This window comes from Toxorhynchites rutilus, chromosome 1 (genome assembly GCF_029784135.1).
Source record: "Toxorhynchites rutilus septentrionalis strain SRP chromosome 1, ASM2978413v1, whole genome shotgun sequence".
Taxonomy (NCBI): Eukaryota; Metazoa; Arthropoda; class Insecta; order Diptera; family Culicidae; genus Toxorhynchites; species Toxorhynchites rutilus.
In genome coordinates this window covers 199,767,314-199,786,977 of record NC_073744.1, presented here as the reverse complement: position 1 = coordinate 199,786,977, position 19,664 = coordinate 199,767,314, and the positions used below count along the sequence as shown (strand labels likewise).

Here is a 19,664-nt window from a genome sequence, read left to right as displayed (position 1 = left end):
TTACCGCTGCGGAGTTTTGTTTACGAGTTTTTTTTTGTAACGAGTGAAATCGAAGAATCTTTCATTGTGAGGTTAAGGAACAGGTTTTGAATGAAAAAAGACAGTTTGACGGAAAGTGTTGAAATGTGAAGCTGAGGGTTGTACAAATATCTAATAGTCTTGTTCGATGTGTATTGCACTGATTGTCATTAATTTTCTATTTCGATCGGTTATTCAAATTCGTAGCTTGAGAGCGTAAAAAAATAAGCGACAGGCGATTCTGTTCATCATACATAAAAATACTAAACCTACCAAAATTCATAAATTACACTTTCTAAGTTTTGTTTCTACCTGGTGCCAAAAAAATAAACAGTGTGTTGGATCCAATTTTCTGAAAGCGAAAAAGTGCAATTCCGTTAATATTTGACTAACGCATTTAGAATCATATAAGAGGGTCCACAAAATCAAAAGTTGGTCGAATCTAAGGATCAGAATGGAGTCTAACTTCTACGGATTCAAATACTGAGATGCTCCTCCGAGATTTAGATGCCATTTCATACTTAACTGGTACATATCGAACAATAAATTTAACCGTTCCATATCTATGGAATTCGAAATGGGGTTCTCTATACTTCTGACGAGCAAAGAACAGAAATCGTTTGTCAGGAATTATGCGATTTATTCGAACCTAACATTTTCGGCCTTGAGAATTTCTTCTCATATCCCATACAAAATAGAGCCAAAACTGCTACAACCCAGTTGGAAATGTTATTGTTTATGAGCAACTATTTTTGACAAAAGCAAAATGCAGGTTACTCAATATAAGCAAACGAAATTTTTATCAAAAATAACTACATCAGTAGTAACTATTCGATTGAATGTAATTTCCCAGACCTGCAAAACAAAAGAAAGGCAAATTGGCACTTTTTTCAATGCAGTTTTACAAATAAGATAATTATAGTTTTACAATTATCAAAAGCAAACCGAACAAAGAAGAACTCTCAGTTAGTTTTTTTTTTTTTTTATCTTCGCTTATTTTTCGTCGGCCTATTTCCGCCACTTTAGTGCCAATCACCGACATCAGGGAGGCGACTCCACCTGTTCCTACCTATCAGACTCAACAACTCATGAGCCGGGCCAACTTCTTTTACTTCCGCTCCGAAGGAAGACGTAACCAGAGATTTTTCGCCTCAGAAAATCTCAACGACGCCAGCTGGGATTGAACCCAGGCCGATCGGATTGTGAGGCTGTTACGCTAACCATACAACCACTGGCGCCGTCTCTCAGTTAGTTGGATGCATACATTTGTAAAAATAAACAAAAACAACCGGTTATTGTCTACGACGAACAGATGGGTGGAAAGAACTGAATGGCTGGAAAGTATAACACAAAATCTATATCTCGTAGACAGGCTGTCTAATGGCGGGTTTACATTAGGGAGATCTATAGCTATAGATGGATTTATTCACGTGAAAATAGGTGTAAACGGGTGAGAATAAATATGATAAACTTATTCGAGGTATATATAACTTGTATAAATTCAGCATATGTAAACGCTTGTGAATTTCTCACTGGTGAGAAATCACTAAAGTTGGATGCAGTTCTACTTTAGGTGAATAAATTCACCGAAAATATGAATATATTCATTATAGAAGTTCACGCTAGTGTAAACGGTTGATGCGATTTCTATAAATCTCATCATATTTCTTCACATGAATATATCCCTAGTCTAAACCCACCCTAACGCTTTGGATTTAATTGCTATAAATGCTTGGGTTTTATATTATATGATCAAAACAATTGGAGTAAGAATATTGCCACAAGAATTTTCATTTCTGTTGGCAGATGAACTTTCCACTGAAAGTTAAGGAACCTCATCCTACACCATCTCACATCGGAAGACGTTTGAGTTTGGTCAAAGCTCACATAAACCCACAGTGGGACATGATATGTTGTTACAAAAAATGTTTCCAAAATAATACATTTTGCTATATACCATAACGAAAAGTTTTTCAATGTATGGGTTATCGTCACTGACCAAAAAAGTTCAATTTGGATGGTCCTGATGGTTTCAACCGGTACTGGCGTGATTTACGGAAGAAGGAACAGTATTTTTCAACCAGGAATTTTGGTGGAGACTCGTGCATGGTTTGGACGGGATTCTGTGCAACCGGAAAGCTCAAGATAGCTTTCACATCATTCAAGGATTTCATACATGCTCTGGAATCCTCTCTCCTATCGTTTTTGCGTGGATATCGTCACTTTCCAGCAAAACAATGCTACTATTCATACCAGCAAGGAAACTAAGCAATGGATTAAGGTCCAAAAACTTATTTTTTTTTGGGCTGGCGGGCTCGCTCTCCAGACTTGAATGCTTTTAAAAAGCTAAGGTGGATCCTTGTACGCAGAATCTACACTGAGGGAAAACGGTACGTCACGATTGAAGAGCTCAAGGTCGCAATCTCGGAAGCATGGAAAAGTATCGAGAAATCCGTTCAGCAAAATTTGGTAAATAGTATTCCAACACGAATTTTCCAGGTTATCAATCGAGATGGTAAGGTTGCCAATTATTGACATGTAAATCAGCCGATTGTTTTGAATTTTTTATTGATAATACAGTGAAAGCTCTCTACAGCGAGATCGCAAGGGACCGTCGTTATAGAGAATTGTCGCTATAAACATTGTCGTTATAGGGAGCTCAAACGTCGCTATAAGGAGAGAAACACCCAAGCTCACGCAAAAAAATCAAATAATATCAGAAACAAAAGTAATTGATGTCTAACCATCTTGGAACTAAAAACATTAAATAATGAATATGAAATTCAGCTCATTCGTCCGGTAATTTGTAATTGATTTTTGTTGTTGTTAATAAACCAGCATAGATAATCTGGAAAGCACCTGCTTGCTGGTTTTGAGAAGGTGGGCTCATAGTTTCATTGTTGAATGCTCCATCAGTCCCTGAATGATAGATTTTCTTATCTCATCGCCAGACAAAATATACCAATTGAACAGCATTGAAGCCATTATTCTTACCCTTTTCACGACTCTAGTCCATATTTTTGATGATGAATGAATTCGCATTGTGCGGCACATTGAATGTTGTTGTTGGGAAATTTTGTTGTTTTTTTGCCTACTAGCGTAACCATGAAAATTTTCAATGAAATAATCTGTCCAGTTGAAGGATATTATCGGCAAAATTTGAGATTTTGCGGATTAAAACATATTTTCTCCATTTGGGAAACACTTACGTCTATTTATGCGGACAATCAATCGTTTCAATGAACATTTGTTCGCATAGCTAGACGTAATCACCAGGTTGCTCTGTCGGTTGCGTTAGTATTTACATTTCTGATAATAGTCTCCATCGGTAGTTTCAGTTGTTATCGAATAAAATCAAAAAGGTTTGGAAAAAATTTAGTGAAATGTCTGGAAAAGGTGCTCTGGATTTGTTGCGAGTCTAGAATAGTACTTTTTTCCTGAACACTCTGGGATATGATAAGAACAGCAGGTTCGTGTTTCTTCAATTATTCAATTTGTAAGACAATCTGCAATGTTGGTAATTTTAGCAACATGGTTTACCGATGTCACGATCAATCGCATAAAGATGGTGGAGTGACTAACACCAACGGTATGAATAATGCTGAGTATGTGGAATAAGTCGATGTCAAATCCGAGGAGTTATAAAGCTAAGAACCAATTATATTTTAATTTTACTACTGATCTGATTGTTTCATTATCTACTTGAAGATTCAAGCGCAGACATTTAGGTAGTTATAACATTAAAAAACACAATTGCTCTCCTTTGTTCATCGCAGTGCAGTGTACAGAAAATAGTAATTATATGATCAGTGTTTCAATTGTTTCTTATATTCATCTGTTAGGATACACTAAGTAATAAGACACTATCGTGACGGCATGTTTGGACTCTACAAAGAATTTGATTGAAATGTAGATTTAGCTTCTAGCGCATAGTCATTATAATTGTTGAGTTTCGAACGATGTATGAAGGCTGTATGGAACTACGCCTTTATACGGACAAACAGTGATTTTTCGGAATCGTTTTATTCAAAATTGCTCAAATGTTTTCGAACAAAAAATGTTTGTTTGCATGTTGAGCAGATGTATTACATTGCGTAGAACGCAAAACGACGAAAAAGTTGATTTTGTTCATTTTGTTGCTTACGTCTCCTATACAAACATGGGCAGTATAGGGAAGGTCGTTATAGAGAAATGTCGCAATAAAGAAAAGAATTTGTATGCGATTTTGAAGGGACTCTCAAACATGTCGTTATAGAGAGATTTGTCGCTATAAAGATTGTCGTTATAGAGTGCTTTGACTGTACTTATGAATTTTGAAGTGGTCTTATAGAAACTGGACAGCTGAAATTATTATATTTTAGCACAATGAATACACAAACAACTCAAAAAACAATTGCGGGTTCGGTTTTGGGAACTGTCATATCGCTTCCTAATCCGAAGCGAAATCATGAACCCATTAGTATTTGAAGATTGTAACAAGCTTCTCGAATTGAACCAACGGTCGAGAACCGTGGATCTGTACTATCATTTCAATTCTCAAGAAATAAAACCATCAGCAGACATCTTCAATAATGTTAGCTTCCCGAACTTCTGTCGATCTTCCGTTGATTTCGACATCTCGATTCCACGGTGGAAATTCAGAATCGTTGAGAAATATTGAATTAATCCACTTTTATCAATATGTGTAAACATGTTTTTCAACTAGAAAATGCTTCTTCCTATCGTTTCAAGATGTTTTCCTCACGTTTTATGCATGAACTGATGAATTATTCACAGAAAAGTGTTTGTCCGCGTTCACGTTCACGGGAACTCTAAACCAACCTTTACACGCGAAGTGCGAGAGCGAGATGAATGGTGTAACAACATAACAACGAACAACACCCGAGCGAGCCGATCGTAGCCGACAGGATGAACACCCCACCAACTTTCTGGAAAACGCAAAAGTAACGCAGAATAGAACATTCATCTTTGCCAGTTTTTACCTCTACCATCCAATGAGGTACATATAGAGGTGGAGCAGTAGGTAAATTATGGGCCCTATTTCAGAAAACGAGACGAGCAGACGAGCGCTCGTCTCGTTTGTTTTTATATTCCAGAAGCCGAGCTCGAATAAAAACAGACGAGTAGCTCGTCCGGCTCGACGACAGTTTGGCCGCACTCGTCGATGAGTCAGTCGAATCGTCTAGTTTGTTTGATGTGTTTGTTCACCTTGTTCATTGAAAGCAACGGTATTCTTCTGCTCCGCCTTTATATTCAAAAATTGTTTTACAGCTAAACTAGTATTGCATAAGCAATGTATGTTTTCAACTGCAACCATCAAATTCAATTCAGTAATTGCAAGATTTTACATATTTTCAAATGGGCTTCTTCCAAACAACACAACCAAATGTAAACATTGAACTCATATCCAGGGATGCTAGATGACTGTTTTGAATATATTAACACGGCACGAAAAAGGCCTTCACATATTGAACGAAAATGAGTAATTCAAAAAAACTACTTTATTGGAAATGCATATATATATATATATATATATATATATATATATATATATATATATATATATATATATATATATATATATATATATATATATATATATATATATATATATATATATATATATATATATATATATATATATATATATATATATATATATATATATATATATATATATATATATATATATATATATATATATATATATATATATATATATATATATATATAGATTCAAAATTTTTCTTGATAAATCGTTGATTAGGTGAACAAATATTGCCCCCAATAAATCCATAATAAAAAAAAACGTCTGAGTGATGAAACCATATGTTCGAGGAAAAATATCAATGAAACCTAAAGATATATGAAACTTATTCCTTTTTGTTATGTTTTTTAAATATGTTGGCACTGAGAAAAGAGTATCGATTGAACAATTTTAAAACTGTTTGTTGTTTTTCTCAAAACAAAAACTTGTCTTCTCATCTGACATCACTGATCATACCGAGAAAAACTGTCTCTCCAGTCTACCAAATAAAACGTTTCAATGAAACTCGTGTACTGGAATGGGATATTTTGCTCGTCTCGACAGTGACTGAAGCCGAGACGAGACGAGACGAATTGCTCGTCTCGTTTTATGGAATAGGGCCCTATATCTGTATTGGCAAGCAAAATATCGTGTCGTAATTATTTGCGTTCAATATGCAATGTATATGGAAAAACAAAACAATGTTGAAAGTTCCCACGGTTGCATGATAATGTGAGCTAAAATTCTCATGAAATCATTCAACTGTTTGTTTTTTAACAGATGACAATTGTATCGTGACTTATTTCGATTATTTATGTGGTAAAAAGGTCCAGAGAGCAATCGTATGCTCAGTTCTTGAAATCAATAATATTTTCGGTGAAATTTTGATTAATTGGCGATTATTCTCTCACAGCATACACACTGACACTGAGAGCCTTCGAAACATACACTTCATAACGTTAAAATAATGAAACATCTTTTGTTTCTATGAACGTGGGAGAGTGAAAATTGCACATGGAAATATCACTTTTATCCGTCTTCTTTGATGTGATTTCACAAATATATATTGATAAATTACTTTCTGAAAATAGCATTTTACATGGATGCGGTGGGCAATCAAAGATAAACACAACGACTGACGTCACTATTTGAGAAATAGTTATGGCAGCGCATGCTATGTCGCTCGAAACTCTACCATCTTCATTACCTTTTTTCCAGGACATTGTCTACCATCCAAGTGAAAGAGACATGCAAAGTGAAATATAAAGAGAAAATTTGGACTACAACATCGTGCGTTTTTATCTTCCACAGTGTGCTTAGCCAGAACCGTTCCAACCGCAGATAGCCCGGTTTATGCGCTATCAATCACAACTCGTATAGTAGCGCACGGTATTACTGTATTACAGTATTACCGTATTACCCATGATGTTTTACCGTGTCAGAATTTTTCTAGCCTACTTGTGACCTTACACTTTTTTGTGAGTAGTTGTTTCTCTTGCAGTTGTTTTCCGGGGGGATTTTTTTTCCGGGACTCCTTACTGGTAAATTTACCACTGAGCTTTGATGCTTTGATATTCAAAAAACAACTCAGATGGATTCCAAAGCCTGCTGTGATCCATATTGAAGTGACATAACACATCGTCGCATGTGAATAATTTCTAATGTTTTGCCTTGTGAGACCACATCCACCATATACAGTGTCGGACAAAACTTTAAGAACACTGCTCAAGCAAAAAAAAAAACAAGTGACGAATTTAAAATCCAATGCAGTGCTTCAATTCATTTATAATAATAAATTTTCATTATTCGAAGAAATTTATAATATCTGTAGGTAAAACAATAGTCATTCATTAAAAAATTCGTTTTAAGCATACTTAACAACTAAAATGACGCGACAAAATTTAGGACCAGTTCCTCGTTTCGGCTGTTTCGAAAGTAGTTTCGACCAATTTTTGCAGAAAATTGTTTGTTTCTCGGTGGTGAAAATAAATGATTATAAATGGATTGAAGCACTGCATTGGATTATTGACGTGGGACTACGTCTAACCGGAATATATGGGGGGTAAAATGGAAACCTAAACACAGAACATGCAGGAAAAAATGAAAGATTTCGAATGCTTATTCCTCTAACATTTTTTACTGAATCGGAAAGATGCTTGGATTAATTGATAGGGAATATTTCTACGCATCTATCGCAATTAAAAAAATGTTATTTTTCATTAGATAAACAGTTGAATAACTGTGAAATGTTAAGCGTTATCTAAACGCCCTAACTGCCTCGTTTTGATTGGTCTGATTTACGGTTTCCCCAACACAGACTTCGTAACCACGCAGCCTTGAAGTAATCGGCATTGCAAATACATGAAAGTAGGGGGATTTTCGTTCTCACCGAGATGTGTTCCCTAACATAGACTTCAAAACCAAGCAGCATTGGAGAAATCGGCATTGCAAATACCTGAAAGTAGGGGGAGTTTTTGTTCCCACCGAAATGTGTTCCCTAACAGAGATTTCAAAAGCAAGGTGCCTGGGGGAAATCGGCAATCCAAACACATGCAAGTTGGAGGTATTTTTGTTCCGACTGAGATGTGTTTCCCTAGCACAGACTTCAAAACCAAGGTGTCTGGGGAAATCGGCTTTGCAAATAAATGCAAATTGCGAATACTTTTGTACTCGCTTGCCTTTGTGCAGACTGGAATATAGTATATGAATATGATATATTTGCACCCGCATGTTTTTTTTTTGCTTTCCGGAAAGTGTTTTCCTAACACGGATTACACAACGTTTTGGCTCAACTATTCAAGATTGCATTGAAGGATATGCCTGCATGTCTTCTGCTATCTGAATTTCTACGCATATCATTGGAAGATTAGGCAAAATGTCGATAACCATTTGCTGCGAGAATGCCTATTGATTAAAAAATATGCGCTCACAAATATGTCAAAATAGAAAATGAGTGCCTAAAGTTCATCAAATCAAGTAAATTCCGTATTCGAGAAGTGCGTACACACGAGAGATACAAACTTCAGAGGGAAATGTGAAATACAATAATCGTTTGATAACTCTTCCGTTGACATATTTTATAACTCCTAGGCATCATACAAAACGTAAAAGGGCAGTAATTTGATGTACTCGTAATGAAGAACATAATCTGTCACAATGTATGAATTGACCTTACATGGCATTTGTTCAATATTTTTACTCACAAAGCAAATATATTGAATTAAATTCAATTCGGGAATTATTTTATTCAATCAAAAATTTATTCAATACAAATAAATGATTACTAAACTAAAGTCCCTAACTAACTAAACTAAGATAGTCCCACGTCAACCTTGCGGTTATGTCTAAGATATAACCCACCCATTTTTTGTTTCTTAAAGTTTTGTCACTTTGTTTTGCCTGAGCAGTGTTTTGTCCGATGCTGTATGATGAAATTCACCAATTATTTACATAAACAGCTGAACTATTTGACGAGATAGCAATTGACTTGAGCATCAATAGGCTTAACATGCGAAGAAGTATTGTTTGAAAACTCAATTACGACAAACAAAGCTCTCTGGCAGAGCGATTCGCGGTAAACAATACTTTTCATCCGTGCGGTCAACGACACCGACTCCTCCCAGTCGGACCCCTCGCTGTCGTCCCCTCCGCAGCCGATGGCTGCGTGCAAGTTCAAGTTTCAAAAATTACACTTTCCAACTAGTTAATCTCGACATTCACCCCAAGACCTTTCGTCGGCAAGATGGTTGCGAGCTTTGTTGTGTGTTAAGCAAATTATTCGGAGGCACAGCATACGACCGGTCCCATTCACCTTATGCTGCCGGACGGCTTCGGAGACCACCACCACTCGGGTTTGTAAAGACCCACACCGACTTTCACTTCGCCATATGAGCGCCACCATACAGACAAACAGGCATAGCTAATTTCTTCGCCGGGCGAAGAGAGAGAGGAGATTTTGCAGCCTCAGCACAGAGCAGTTGTTTTCCACTGAATTGGCGCGAGCTCCGGCAATAGTTATTTTCCCACCCTGTAACGCATACATGTACTCCACGGCTAAGTTCTAAACACTTACCGCAGCAGGACTTGCCAAAGTCCAGCCGAACCAGCTGCACCATGTAGGGCTCCAGGAGATTCACGTACCACCAGGGCACTCGTTCCGGCTTGGTTAGCGAGCAGGTGTCCGGCGAGAAAAAAGACGACGACGATCCGTCGATCGCCTTCTGGGGGATGCCGGAGGCATCCGTCGAGATCTGCATCGGAGCCTTGCCTGCGGCCACGTTCAGCACTGTGATTAGAGAGAGAGAGAGAGAGGAAAATTGAAAATAAATAAATCAATCAACAAATGATGTTTTTCCTACATATTTGATATCAAATTAATAGGTTTGGATTTGAGCAACGGCATCATAAATTCTCTATTCAGAGTGCAGTTAAACCCTCAATTTTCGAACGGCCAGAATGATACAGTTGAGGGGGGCTCGGTATCGGGGGTAGATTTGGCAGCCCGTGTTGAATCTTTTTCCGCTAACTGCCCCGCTGCTGTTGGCGGTTGTGATTAATGGATTTTTAGTGCACGGTGAAATCGTTCAATTTACGGTTAGAAGTATTTTTGAGAAATCGTTTCTCCTTCGCACACTTTCTACTTAATCGAACCGACAGGTTGATGTTGTGCGCAGTTGTTTCGGAAAGTGAAAACTTTTTTCATTGGTCTTTTTTGAATTGTTCGGATTAGTATTTCCGATTGTTGAAAGCACAAGTTGTTTGAAGACGTTTCGAAACATGGGCAAAATATAGAGTTAAAAAATCAAGCATAACGTTGTACCTAGTCTTCAAAATAGATGGAGTGTTAGAGAACTAAACAGTCCATTGCTGTTATTCACTTTCTCTCACAAATAACAATATGATATAACAATAAATTGGATAATGATTTGAATTCAGATCCTCAAAAGAATTCAATGGTCCAAAAAACCTGACTTCAAAATCTACATATCAAATTTCTAATCGGACATTTATACAGTGAGGTGAATGTTAATGAAATTTAATGAGTAAATTAAATCTATTCTCCATTGACCAAAAGACAGAGATAACGTTCGATTCGGATCGATTGATCGAGTTATCAGTTTTCTGTGTGTATTTCTTCGGACATTGTCTTCGGATCTGTTTTGCTTGGTACATTATTGATGAATAACTTATTAAAAAGCATTCACGATTGTAAAAAATTTTCTCTTATTGTTTTCTCACTCCTAAAATTTTTGTGAATTAATCTATTTTTGCTTTGTTCGTTTGACTTATTGAGAAATTTGCCATGTATTTGGAATATTGGAAAACTACATCCAAACATTTTTCGGTGTTTTATTTTTCACCAAATATTAAACCCCATTTTCTCGCTTCTTCTTTATCTTGTTTTTCCCTCTTTCTTTGTCATTTATTTTATCAATCATATTCTTACTCTTCTATATTTTCTCTCAAACTATCCGTTCTGAAAACATGTTATACTCGATTCCGATTTCATCACATGAACAATTATAATATGGAACGTTTCTAGAACTTTCGTTTCGGTTTATGATTCGCACTAACGTATGTTTTTTAACCCTCCTGTACTCGCGTGCAAAATCATAACACGTATACTCGCGCACGGTGTCACAGACCGAAAGTTGAACTTCTCTGTAATGTTGTCATTGTGTATTTTGCAGGCTTTATTGGCATTTATTCGAAGAAGAGGGTACGATTGAATGAAAATACTCCAAAAAATATGTTTTCTTCGTCTTTATTATGTTTTGATAGTCATCTAATTTAGCCTCCTCAAAACAGAGCAATTTTTGATACTCCAACACAAATAACGAAATTCGAATTTTTCACTGTTATTAATTCAAAGTAAGCAACTGAATACAATTCATGGAAGTATAACAGCTATACAATCACATAAAAACGTATTAATCGATTGTGGTTTCATTGGAGTAAGAATCAGAACATAGCATAACTGCATGATCGAAATAAGCTTATTTTTTACATTTCATGTAGTTGTTGCGTGTTTTCGGGTATTTTATCGAAGAGAAGAATGTATAACGACCTTCTAGATAATTAACAGATGATAAAGGTTCTGGAATATAAAGTTTGCATATTTCTAATATTCTTTGTCTCTGGTAAACTAAGAATTAAATCCTTTTTTTAGATGGGGCATAAAAAGATGATATAAAAGGGTTTCTAGGAACTTCCTTTTCATTTTCTTGTTTTCTTGTCGATATTGTTCATTATAAAAAAATATCCCCGAAACTATAATTGTTAAAAATTACCATAAGCCACTGAGTAGTTTATAGTTTACTGTTTACAATTCTTCCACAAGTGAAATCCTTTCACTTGTGTGGATATGTATGACCATTATATTTTGCGAATAACTATACGAAAGTCAAACATTTATATTTTGCTTTTGAACGTATGAATCTAACGACGAATATATCAACGAATAGTTAATATATGGATCAGTCCAATCCTGTTACAAAAGGGACTGCAATCAAATAAGAATAGTCCGGTAATGATCATATGCATTATATTCAATAATTATTCCGCGCCACTAACATTAATTTATACATTTCATTCAACAGTATTCTAGAATATGAAAAAAGTCACTTGTCCGAAAAAATTACTCCTATACTCGCGTCGGTGTATCAGACCGAAAGTGTAAAAAAACACACGTCTCGTTTATACCAACACATGCGATACGCTAAACGGTGACGAACGACGAATAACGAAGCTAGAGAGAATCGCAAAGCCGTAGTGTTGATATTTTCTGAGAAATGGACGAATTATTGATTTCTCGGTCTGACATACCAATGCGCGAGTATAGGAGTGTTAATGTAAAGCCTGTCCACGTTAAATTTCGGACACCAAGATGATGCCAGTAAAACAAAAAAAGTGGGTGGGTTGTATCTATGATATCACCGCAAGGTTGACGTGGGCCTACCTTAGCTTAGCAATCATTTGTTTGAATTGATTTAATTTTTGATTGAATGAAACAATTTCCGAATTCAATTGAATTGAATATATTTGCCTTGTAAGTAAAACGATTGTATCATATCATGTGAGGTCAATCCACGCATTTGGATGGATTATGTTCTTCGTTACAAGTAAATTTAATGACAATCCATTTACGTTTGGTATGATGACATCTTGGTTTTGAAGTCTGTGTTAGACAAACACATTTCAGTCGGAACAAAAATGCCCCCGAATTGCATGTATTTGCAATACCAATTTCCCCACACTCCATGGATTCGAAGTCTGTGATAGGGAAACACATTTCAGTCGGAAGAAAAATGTCCGCGAATTGCATGTATTTGCAATTTGCAATATTTGACCTCATGTGCATTATACCATTCCAGGATGGATTTTGCATAGTGACAAGAGGCCAAGTCTGGCCAAAACAACGCTGGAGAGTCGGGGCTTCTTATGAATGGTAGCAACCGCTTCTGGAGACATTTCTTCTCGTAGACATCTTTGTTGACAGTGCCGGTGGAGACGAAAGATTTGGATTTTCGGCCACCACTGCATATGGTCTGCCAAACCAAGTACTTTTTGGGGTATTAAGACTGCTTCTTGGTTCGGAAACACTCGGCTACGGCATTCCTTCGCATTGCAGTATAAAAAGCGAGACCCGGAAGCTTTTTGAATTCTTCGAGAACATAAGTTTCATCGTCCATTATGGTGCATGAACATTTTTGCAAAAACTGAGTGTAGAGCACCTTAGCACGGCTTTTTGCAGTGAAATTTTGCTTATCATCACGATTGGGCACCTTTTACACTTTGTACGCCTTCAGTCCATGTCTCTGCTTCACTTTTTGTACATATGATTTTGATTTTCCAACCTTTCGAGCCACATTTCTAACTGAAAGGTTGGGATGTTGCTCAATAATGACAACCACCTTTCGTCCATCTGTCGGGAGCATACTTTTCGATTTGTTCCGCTTCCAACCTTCCGATCCACAGTTAAGCGCTGTTCAAACGATTTGCACACACTAAACACGGTACTCTTCGGCAGTTTTAGCTTTTTGGCGAGATCGCGTACCGACAGTGTTGGATTTTGCGGCCGTTCGCGTAAAATGCGTTTGCGTACTTCCACTTGATTCGACGCCATTTTACCAAACTGAAGAATAATGTAAACATGTTGGACAACGAAATAAAACGGAGGGTTTCAGCTGTCATGTAAGTGAAATATTTCATTGATTAGTGAAGTATTTCATAAACTACACTGAAAGAAAAGTGTCCGAAATTTAACGTGGACAGCCTTTATATAGGGCCCTATTATATAAATCGAATCGAAATGTCGATACAATCACTATCACTATCACACCGAGCAAAATTTCGTATTTTGGTGATAGAGATAATACCTTACCGAGCTTGAATTTCATGGGTTGCAATTGCATATTTTCGAGCGTTTCTGAATTGTTTCCCAAAGGCAAACATCAAGGACGCAAACCGAAATAAAATAATTTTCTGAAGATATGCAACACCCAAACCAAACAACTCGAAAAAGTATAGCAGTAGCAACGATAGCTATTACTCGGTTGATGCTATCGACATGCTCGATATCTATAATAGTAAAATAGAGCTAACGAGCAAAATTCTTATGGAATCGATTTCTATGATGGGGCCCATCATCACAGTAGGCATTTGTTGGTTTATTTACCGTTTTATTTACATTTACATATTGGCGTCTTCGGAAGGAAGACGTCGCAAGGCAAAACAAAAACTTAATTATTTTTATTTAGACGTAGGACTACGTCTTTCATTTCTATACCGGGGTGTAAAATCAAAGTTTCGAAAACGAAAGCGTTACGCCGGAGACTGAGATTTTGAGCGTTAATAGCTCCTAAACAACTGAACGAAATGGTATGATAAACACTTCATTCGAAAGATAAAATATCTACGCGTTCTATACTTGTTACTTTTTGATCCAAAAACTTGTTTCAATAGTCTTAAAATTGTTTTCAAAACAGGCTATTGAAATCACCAATCGGTATATAAGCGAGCGCCGCTCGGAAATCCACTCAGTTCTAATTGAACAGCGATTGGAGCATGTTGTCGCTGTTGTTGTGAATCTCTTCGTTTATCATGAAAGCGCGGATGAACGGTGTCACCAAGAGCCTGTTTGTGCACCTTAGGCCAGAAGGGAATCCATCAAGAGGAGAATGATGCCACAAACGGTTCCCCGGGAAGACATCGCTACACACACATACACGCGCGAAATTCTTTCCGTTTGGATGCCATTCAGCATCGAGAAAGTTCCGGAAAGATCTAATCATTGCTGGAAAATAATCTGCCAGTTCCTCTGGGAATTTAAAAATACATTCATGTGAAAGAGTTTATTTTAATGTTTTCTATCCATAAAATATCCATATAATACATTTGGGTTTGTGATTTGTCAATCAAGTACAGTTAGCAGGTTAGCTTCTGAAGATTATTGTTCAGAACAAGGTTTTTCGTATCCTATATTGGATGCATAAAACCTTGTGCCTCCAACGTAACGCTCTCGTTTCCGAATTCCCCCAAATATTCATTTATTCATTCATTCAGAATTTGATTTAGATTCAACTTCAAACAAATGATCTCTAAATCAACGATAGTCCTACGTCACCCTTGCGGTTATACCATAGATATAACCCACTTCCTGTTTTTTTTATATCTCGTTCGATCGGTAGAGTACCCCAGAAGATCACAAGATGGAAAAGAGACCGAAGTTTTCGAAGAAAAGTTCCTCATTTAGCATGTAATGTTCGGCGGCAAACTATAAATCAACAATTTCGTAACTTCTGGAACTATGGACCAGGAAATTTTATCAAAAGTAGTGTGCTCAGAGTAGGGTGGGGTATTCAAGTTCGACCTGAAATCCCATCAAACAGTGATACAACGGCAATGGCGTCACTTTGGTTCTAAATGAGTGGAATCCGCCCATTACCCTGATCCGGATGCCCGATTGAGGAATATTGGTCGATTGTGAAGGACAAACTAAAGAAACTACAAATTTATTTTTTTTCCACAATTTTATTCAACTGTTTAGGCGAAAATTTCTTAGCTTTCGAATGGATTCTATGTAAGACATTTCCTGTGTCGGAATGAGTTTGCGACAAGTATAATATAAAGATGTCAACTGATTGTTTTTTTTTTTATACATACAGCATTGGACAAAACATTTGCAACTGAAATCTGCATTTGATGAAATACATTGGTAAATGAAGATGACGGAGTCACGAGCGACATAGCATGCGCTGACATAACTATTTTTTACATCGTGATATTTGTGTTTATATCTAATTGCCTACTACAATTCTAATTTCAGTAAGGGTTTTATCAATGGAAAACATATATTTCATTTGAGTTCTTGCTGATTTTGAGTATAGAGTAGCAGCGTGCAGTGGATATTTGTGAAATCACGAAGAAAAAAAACGAACAAAAGTGATTTGTTAGTACGACATTTTTACTTCCCCACGGCTATAGAAACATACGAACTTTCATTATTTTGAGGCTACCATATTGATATTTCTAAGGCTTTCAGTGTCGGTGTGGGATGTGGGAAAATAGTCTTCAATTAAGCACCATTTCATCGAAAATATTACTGCTTTCGAGGACTAAGCATACGTTTGCTCTCTGGTCCTTTTCACCACATAAATAATGGAAATGAGTAACAATACAACGGTCAAACAAACAAACAGTTGTAAGATTTTAGGAGAAATTTGGCTCAAATCGTCACGAAACGGCGAGTTCCGTATAAACTTCACATATAATGCAAATAATTACGACACCATATTTTGCTTGCCAATACAAATACAGTGTCTCAAACCCGTAATCATACTCCACCAGACAGATCTCTTCCCTTGTTTTGAAAATCGAAAATAAGCTTTCGGAACATTCTATTTAGAGAAAGTAATAGTGTCATATGAGAGTTAAAAGGTTTGCTATCTGTTTTCAGAACGATGGTTTTCATCGATGGTGTATTGCATCAGAACGTTTACATGAACATCCTGAAGGAGAATATGAAGCAAAGTGTCAACAAAATGTGATGGAATCGAGGATTCAAGTTTTGCCAAGACAATGACCCAGAGCACAAGACATAAAATTCGTACATGGTTCCATTAGAATTGCTCAAAAGTTATTGATATTCCTCTACAATCTTCCGACATCAATCCCAGTAAAAAACTGAGGAAGTTATATGTGTAGGAAATTAAAAAACCATTAAATTTCTTAAAATAACGATTTCAAAAACCACTTGATGAAAAAATTTATAAATATTCCTTCCGAATACACCAAAAAACTCGTAGATAAGGCTAAAGACAGCTGGAGATGAGCAAGGGGTACCATACTAATGATGGAATTCGGAAGTTGGCCAACGCCTTCGAAATCGAGTTGAGATTTCAACCAGCGTACGAATATGAGTTTGAGTCAATTTCCATACATTAGCATATGCATTCGCCATTTTTAGAGAAATAAAAACCATTATTCTGAAAACAGATAGCAAACCTTTTAACTCTCATATGACACTATAACTTTATCTAAATAGAATGTTCCGAAAGCTCGTTTTCGACTTTCAAAAGAAGGGAAAGAAGATCTGCATGGTGGAGTACGATTACGGGGTTTAGTCACTGTATACTTCGCCTACTGCTCCACCTCGATATGTACCTCATTGATCACAGTGGTAGAGTTTTGTTGCCAAGATCTTGTTCGTGTTGCTCAAAACATTTGCAAACATTTTCTTTTTCAACTGTTTATTTCCTTCGCAGAGAAGAAAACCCAATTGAAATTAGTTCGAACTTAGAAGAAATGTGCTTTTTGATTGGTACTCCTGTATAACAAGGTAAATATTTCACGATTTTGCTCGATTTTTCCCAACTATTGTTAATTTTTCTTATTTGTCATGGCTCCAGACAGTCTTGGAATTGGAATTAAAAAAGAAGATCAAGTAGCATAACTATCCTACCATGGGAGGCATGATGATTTTCAGTAAGTAAATGGTACGATTGGAAAAAGTATAAATTAAACATCATGGTTGGCAGAAATTGTAAGGCTGTATGTTAAACTGCAGGTTGACTTGAATGATAGTAAAATTGAAATTTGTTGCCAGAAATAACGATTTTTTTCAAATAATTCAGCTCAATACTTCGGTTACTATAGGGTAACAAAACAAAATATTTGTTTTAAATTATGTTTCTATGCTAAAAAAATAAGTACTGATGCACATCAGTCTTCTAAATCCATTGCATTAGGTATTTATATAGGTATTTACTTCGCAGTAACGCATTGAAGGAAGGAAGGCATTGTATTATAGAGACTTCAAACTTTTGCAGTTCATTCGTCTCTAGAAAACGCATTGAAACTCAAGATTACGGGTCATATATCAATAATGAGCGTTACTTTAAAGATGCACAAGGAAAACGAACAAATTATTAACACCGATATGTTCCACTTTTCTAAATACAGCAAGGTAAAAATAGATAAAGCACTATATATATAAAAAAGTTCTGTTCGTTTGTGTACGCGTCAAAACCTCGAAACGTACGGAACCGATTGAGCTCAAAGTTGGACACAATATACAATCCACTTCAAGGAGTGTTGTTACGGCAGAAAAAAAGGGGGAAAATTTAAAGAAAAAATGATTTTATATATGACCAGAGTGCGTTTCTGAAATTGAGCTTCTAATGAAAATCGACTATTCAGTTAAATGAATATGTGTTCTATGTGATGGAAACATCTTTTTCTCACATGTTTGACAAAATCGTGAACTGAAATTGTGTTTCGAAGTGATTTAAAATGTTCTGTTCTCGAAAGCACGGAATCGATTGAGCTCAAACTATGATACAATATACAAAACAACCAAACACGTCTAGGATTGTTGTTACAACATAAAAAAATGAAAAATTCAACTCAACCATGCAACCACAATGTGCCACAGCAAAGCGTGGCACGGTACAGCTAGTCTTTTATAACAAGTACAGATCGAGGCGACCTTATGGGTACAAAAGCAAAATAAATATAATGGATCGGGATGACCGTACGAAAAAAAGACAATGATAAGAGTGTGGCTCGGGATGACCGTGCTGTGTAAAAACGGAAGTAAAATTATTTGAGTATTGGGACGATCGCACAGAACAAGTACCGCTCAGGACGACCGTACTGCGTGAAAATGGAAGTAAAACTATTTGCGGATCTGGATGACCGCGCAGAACATGTATGGTTCAGGACGACCGAATAAAAAAATGATAATGATAAGAGTGTGGATCGGGATGACCGTGCTGTGTGAAAATGGAAGTAAAACTGTTTGCGGATCGGGACGACCGCGCAGAGCAAGTACGGCTCAGGACGACCGTATAAAAAATGATAATGATATGAGTGTAAAAATGGAAGTAAAATTATTTTCGGTCCGGGATACACTATACCCTATGTCGAAAGGAATATCCCAAAAAAGTGGGTAGTCCAACAAGATAACGACCCTAAACATACTGCCAAAGTGGTCAAACAATGGTTCAACGACAATCAGATTGCGATGATGGACTGGGGCCACAATCTCCTGATCTTAACCAGATGATCAATCGATCGATGGAAGATCGTGGATTGAAGCATCGATCGCGAAGAAGTGCGTAATCAGGACCAATTGTTTAAGTAAATTCAAAAATGCATGGGAAGCTATCCCACAAAGTGCTGATAGTGTATCTGCTGTAATCGAGAATGAGCAATTCGCTACGGAATACTGAATGCCATCTTTAACTTGCTGACCATTATTTGAAACTGCTAGTGTTTTGACTAGTAGTAACACTACTGTTATTTGAATTTTTATAGCGTTTTTACCTGTTTTTGTTCAAATTTATGTCTTACGATAAGAAACGATGGCCCTAATACATTCAAAACTTTCCATCGAGTAAATTATAATTTTCCTGTATTGCGCTTCGCATTACTGTTCTACGATATCACTGCGTGGCCTGACGGGAAAGTCGCTATAAAACCGCGTGGTACTCAACGTGTAAAATGCACTAAAAATATACAACATATAAATAAAGGCAACCATTTGGACGGAACGGAAGAATGTAACGAGGGCGATTGGGATACTGAAAAAAAAAAGAATTTGTCATTCACAAGCAAA

At 36.6% G+C, this 19,664-nt stretch overlaps 2 protein-coding genes across 6 annotated transcripts in view; one reads left to right on the top strand and one right to left on the bottom strand.

Moving 5' to 3' along the window:
- LOC129763293 (uncharacterized) overlaps nt 1-19,664 on the bottom strand; it is a 162,955-nt gene that overhangs the window by 22,697 nt on the left and 120,594 nt on the right. For all 4 annotated transcript variants that reach the window (XM_055762196.1, XM_055762199.1, XM_055762197.1 and 1 more), the window contains exon 3: nt 9,618-9,830. In XM_055762196.1, the coding sequence (XP_055618171.1) occupies nt 9,618-9,830 (213 nt within the window). The remainder of the gene's footprint in view (nt 1-9,617; nt 9,831-19,664) is intronic.
- Nucleotides 1-19,664, top strand: part of LOC129763292 (type II inositol 3,4-bisphosphate 4-phosphatase) — a 207,589-nt gene that overhangs the window by 98,549 nt on the left and 89,376 nt on the right. The window lies entirely within an intron of this gene.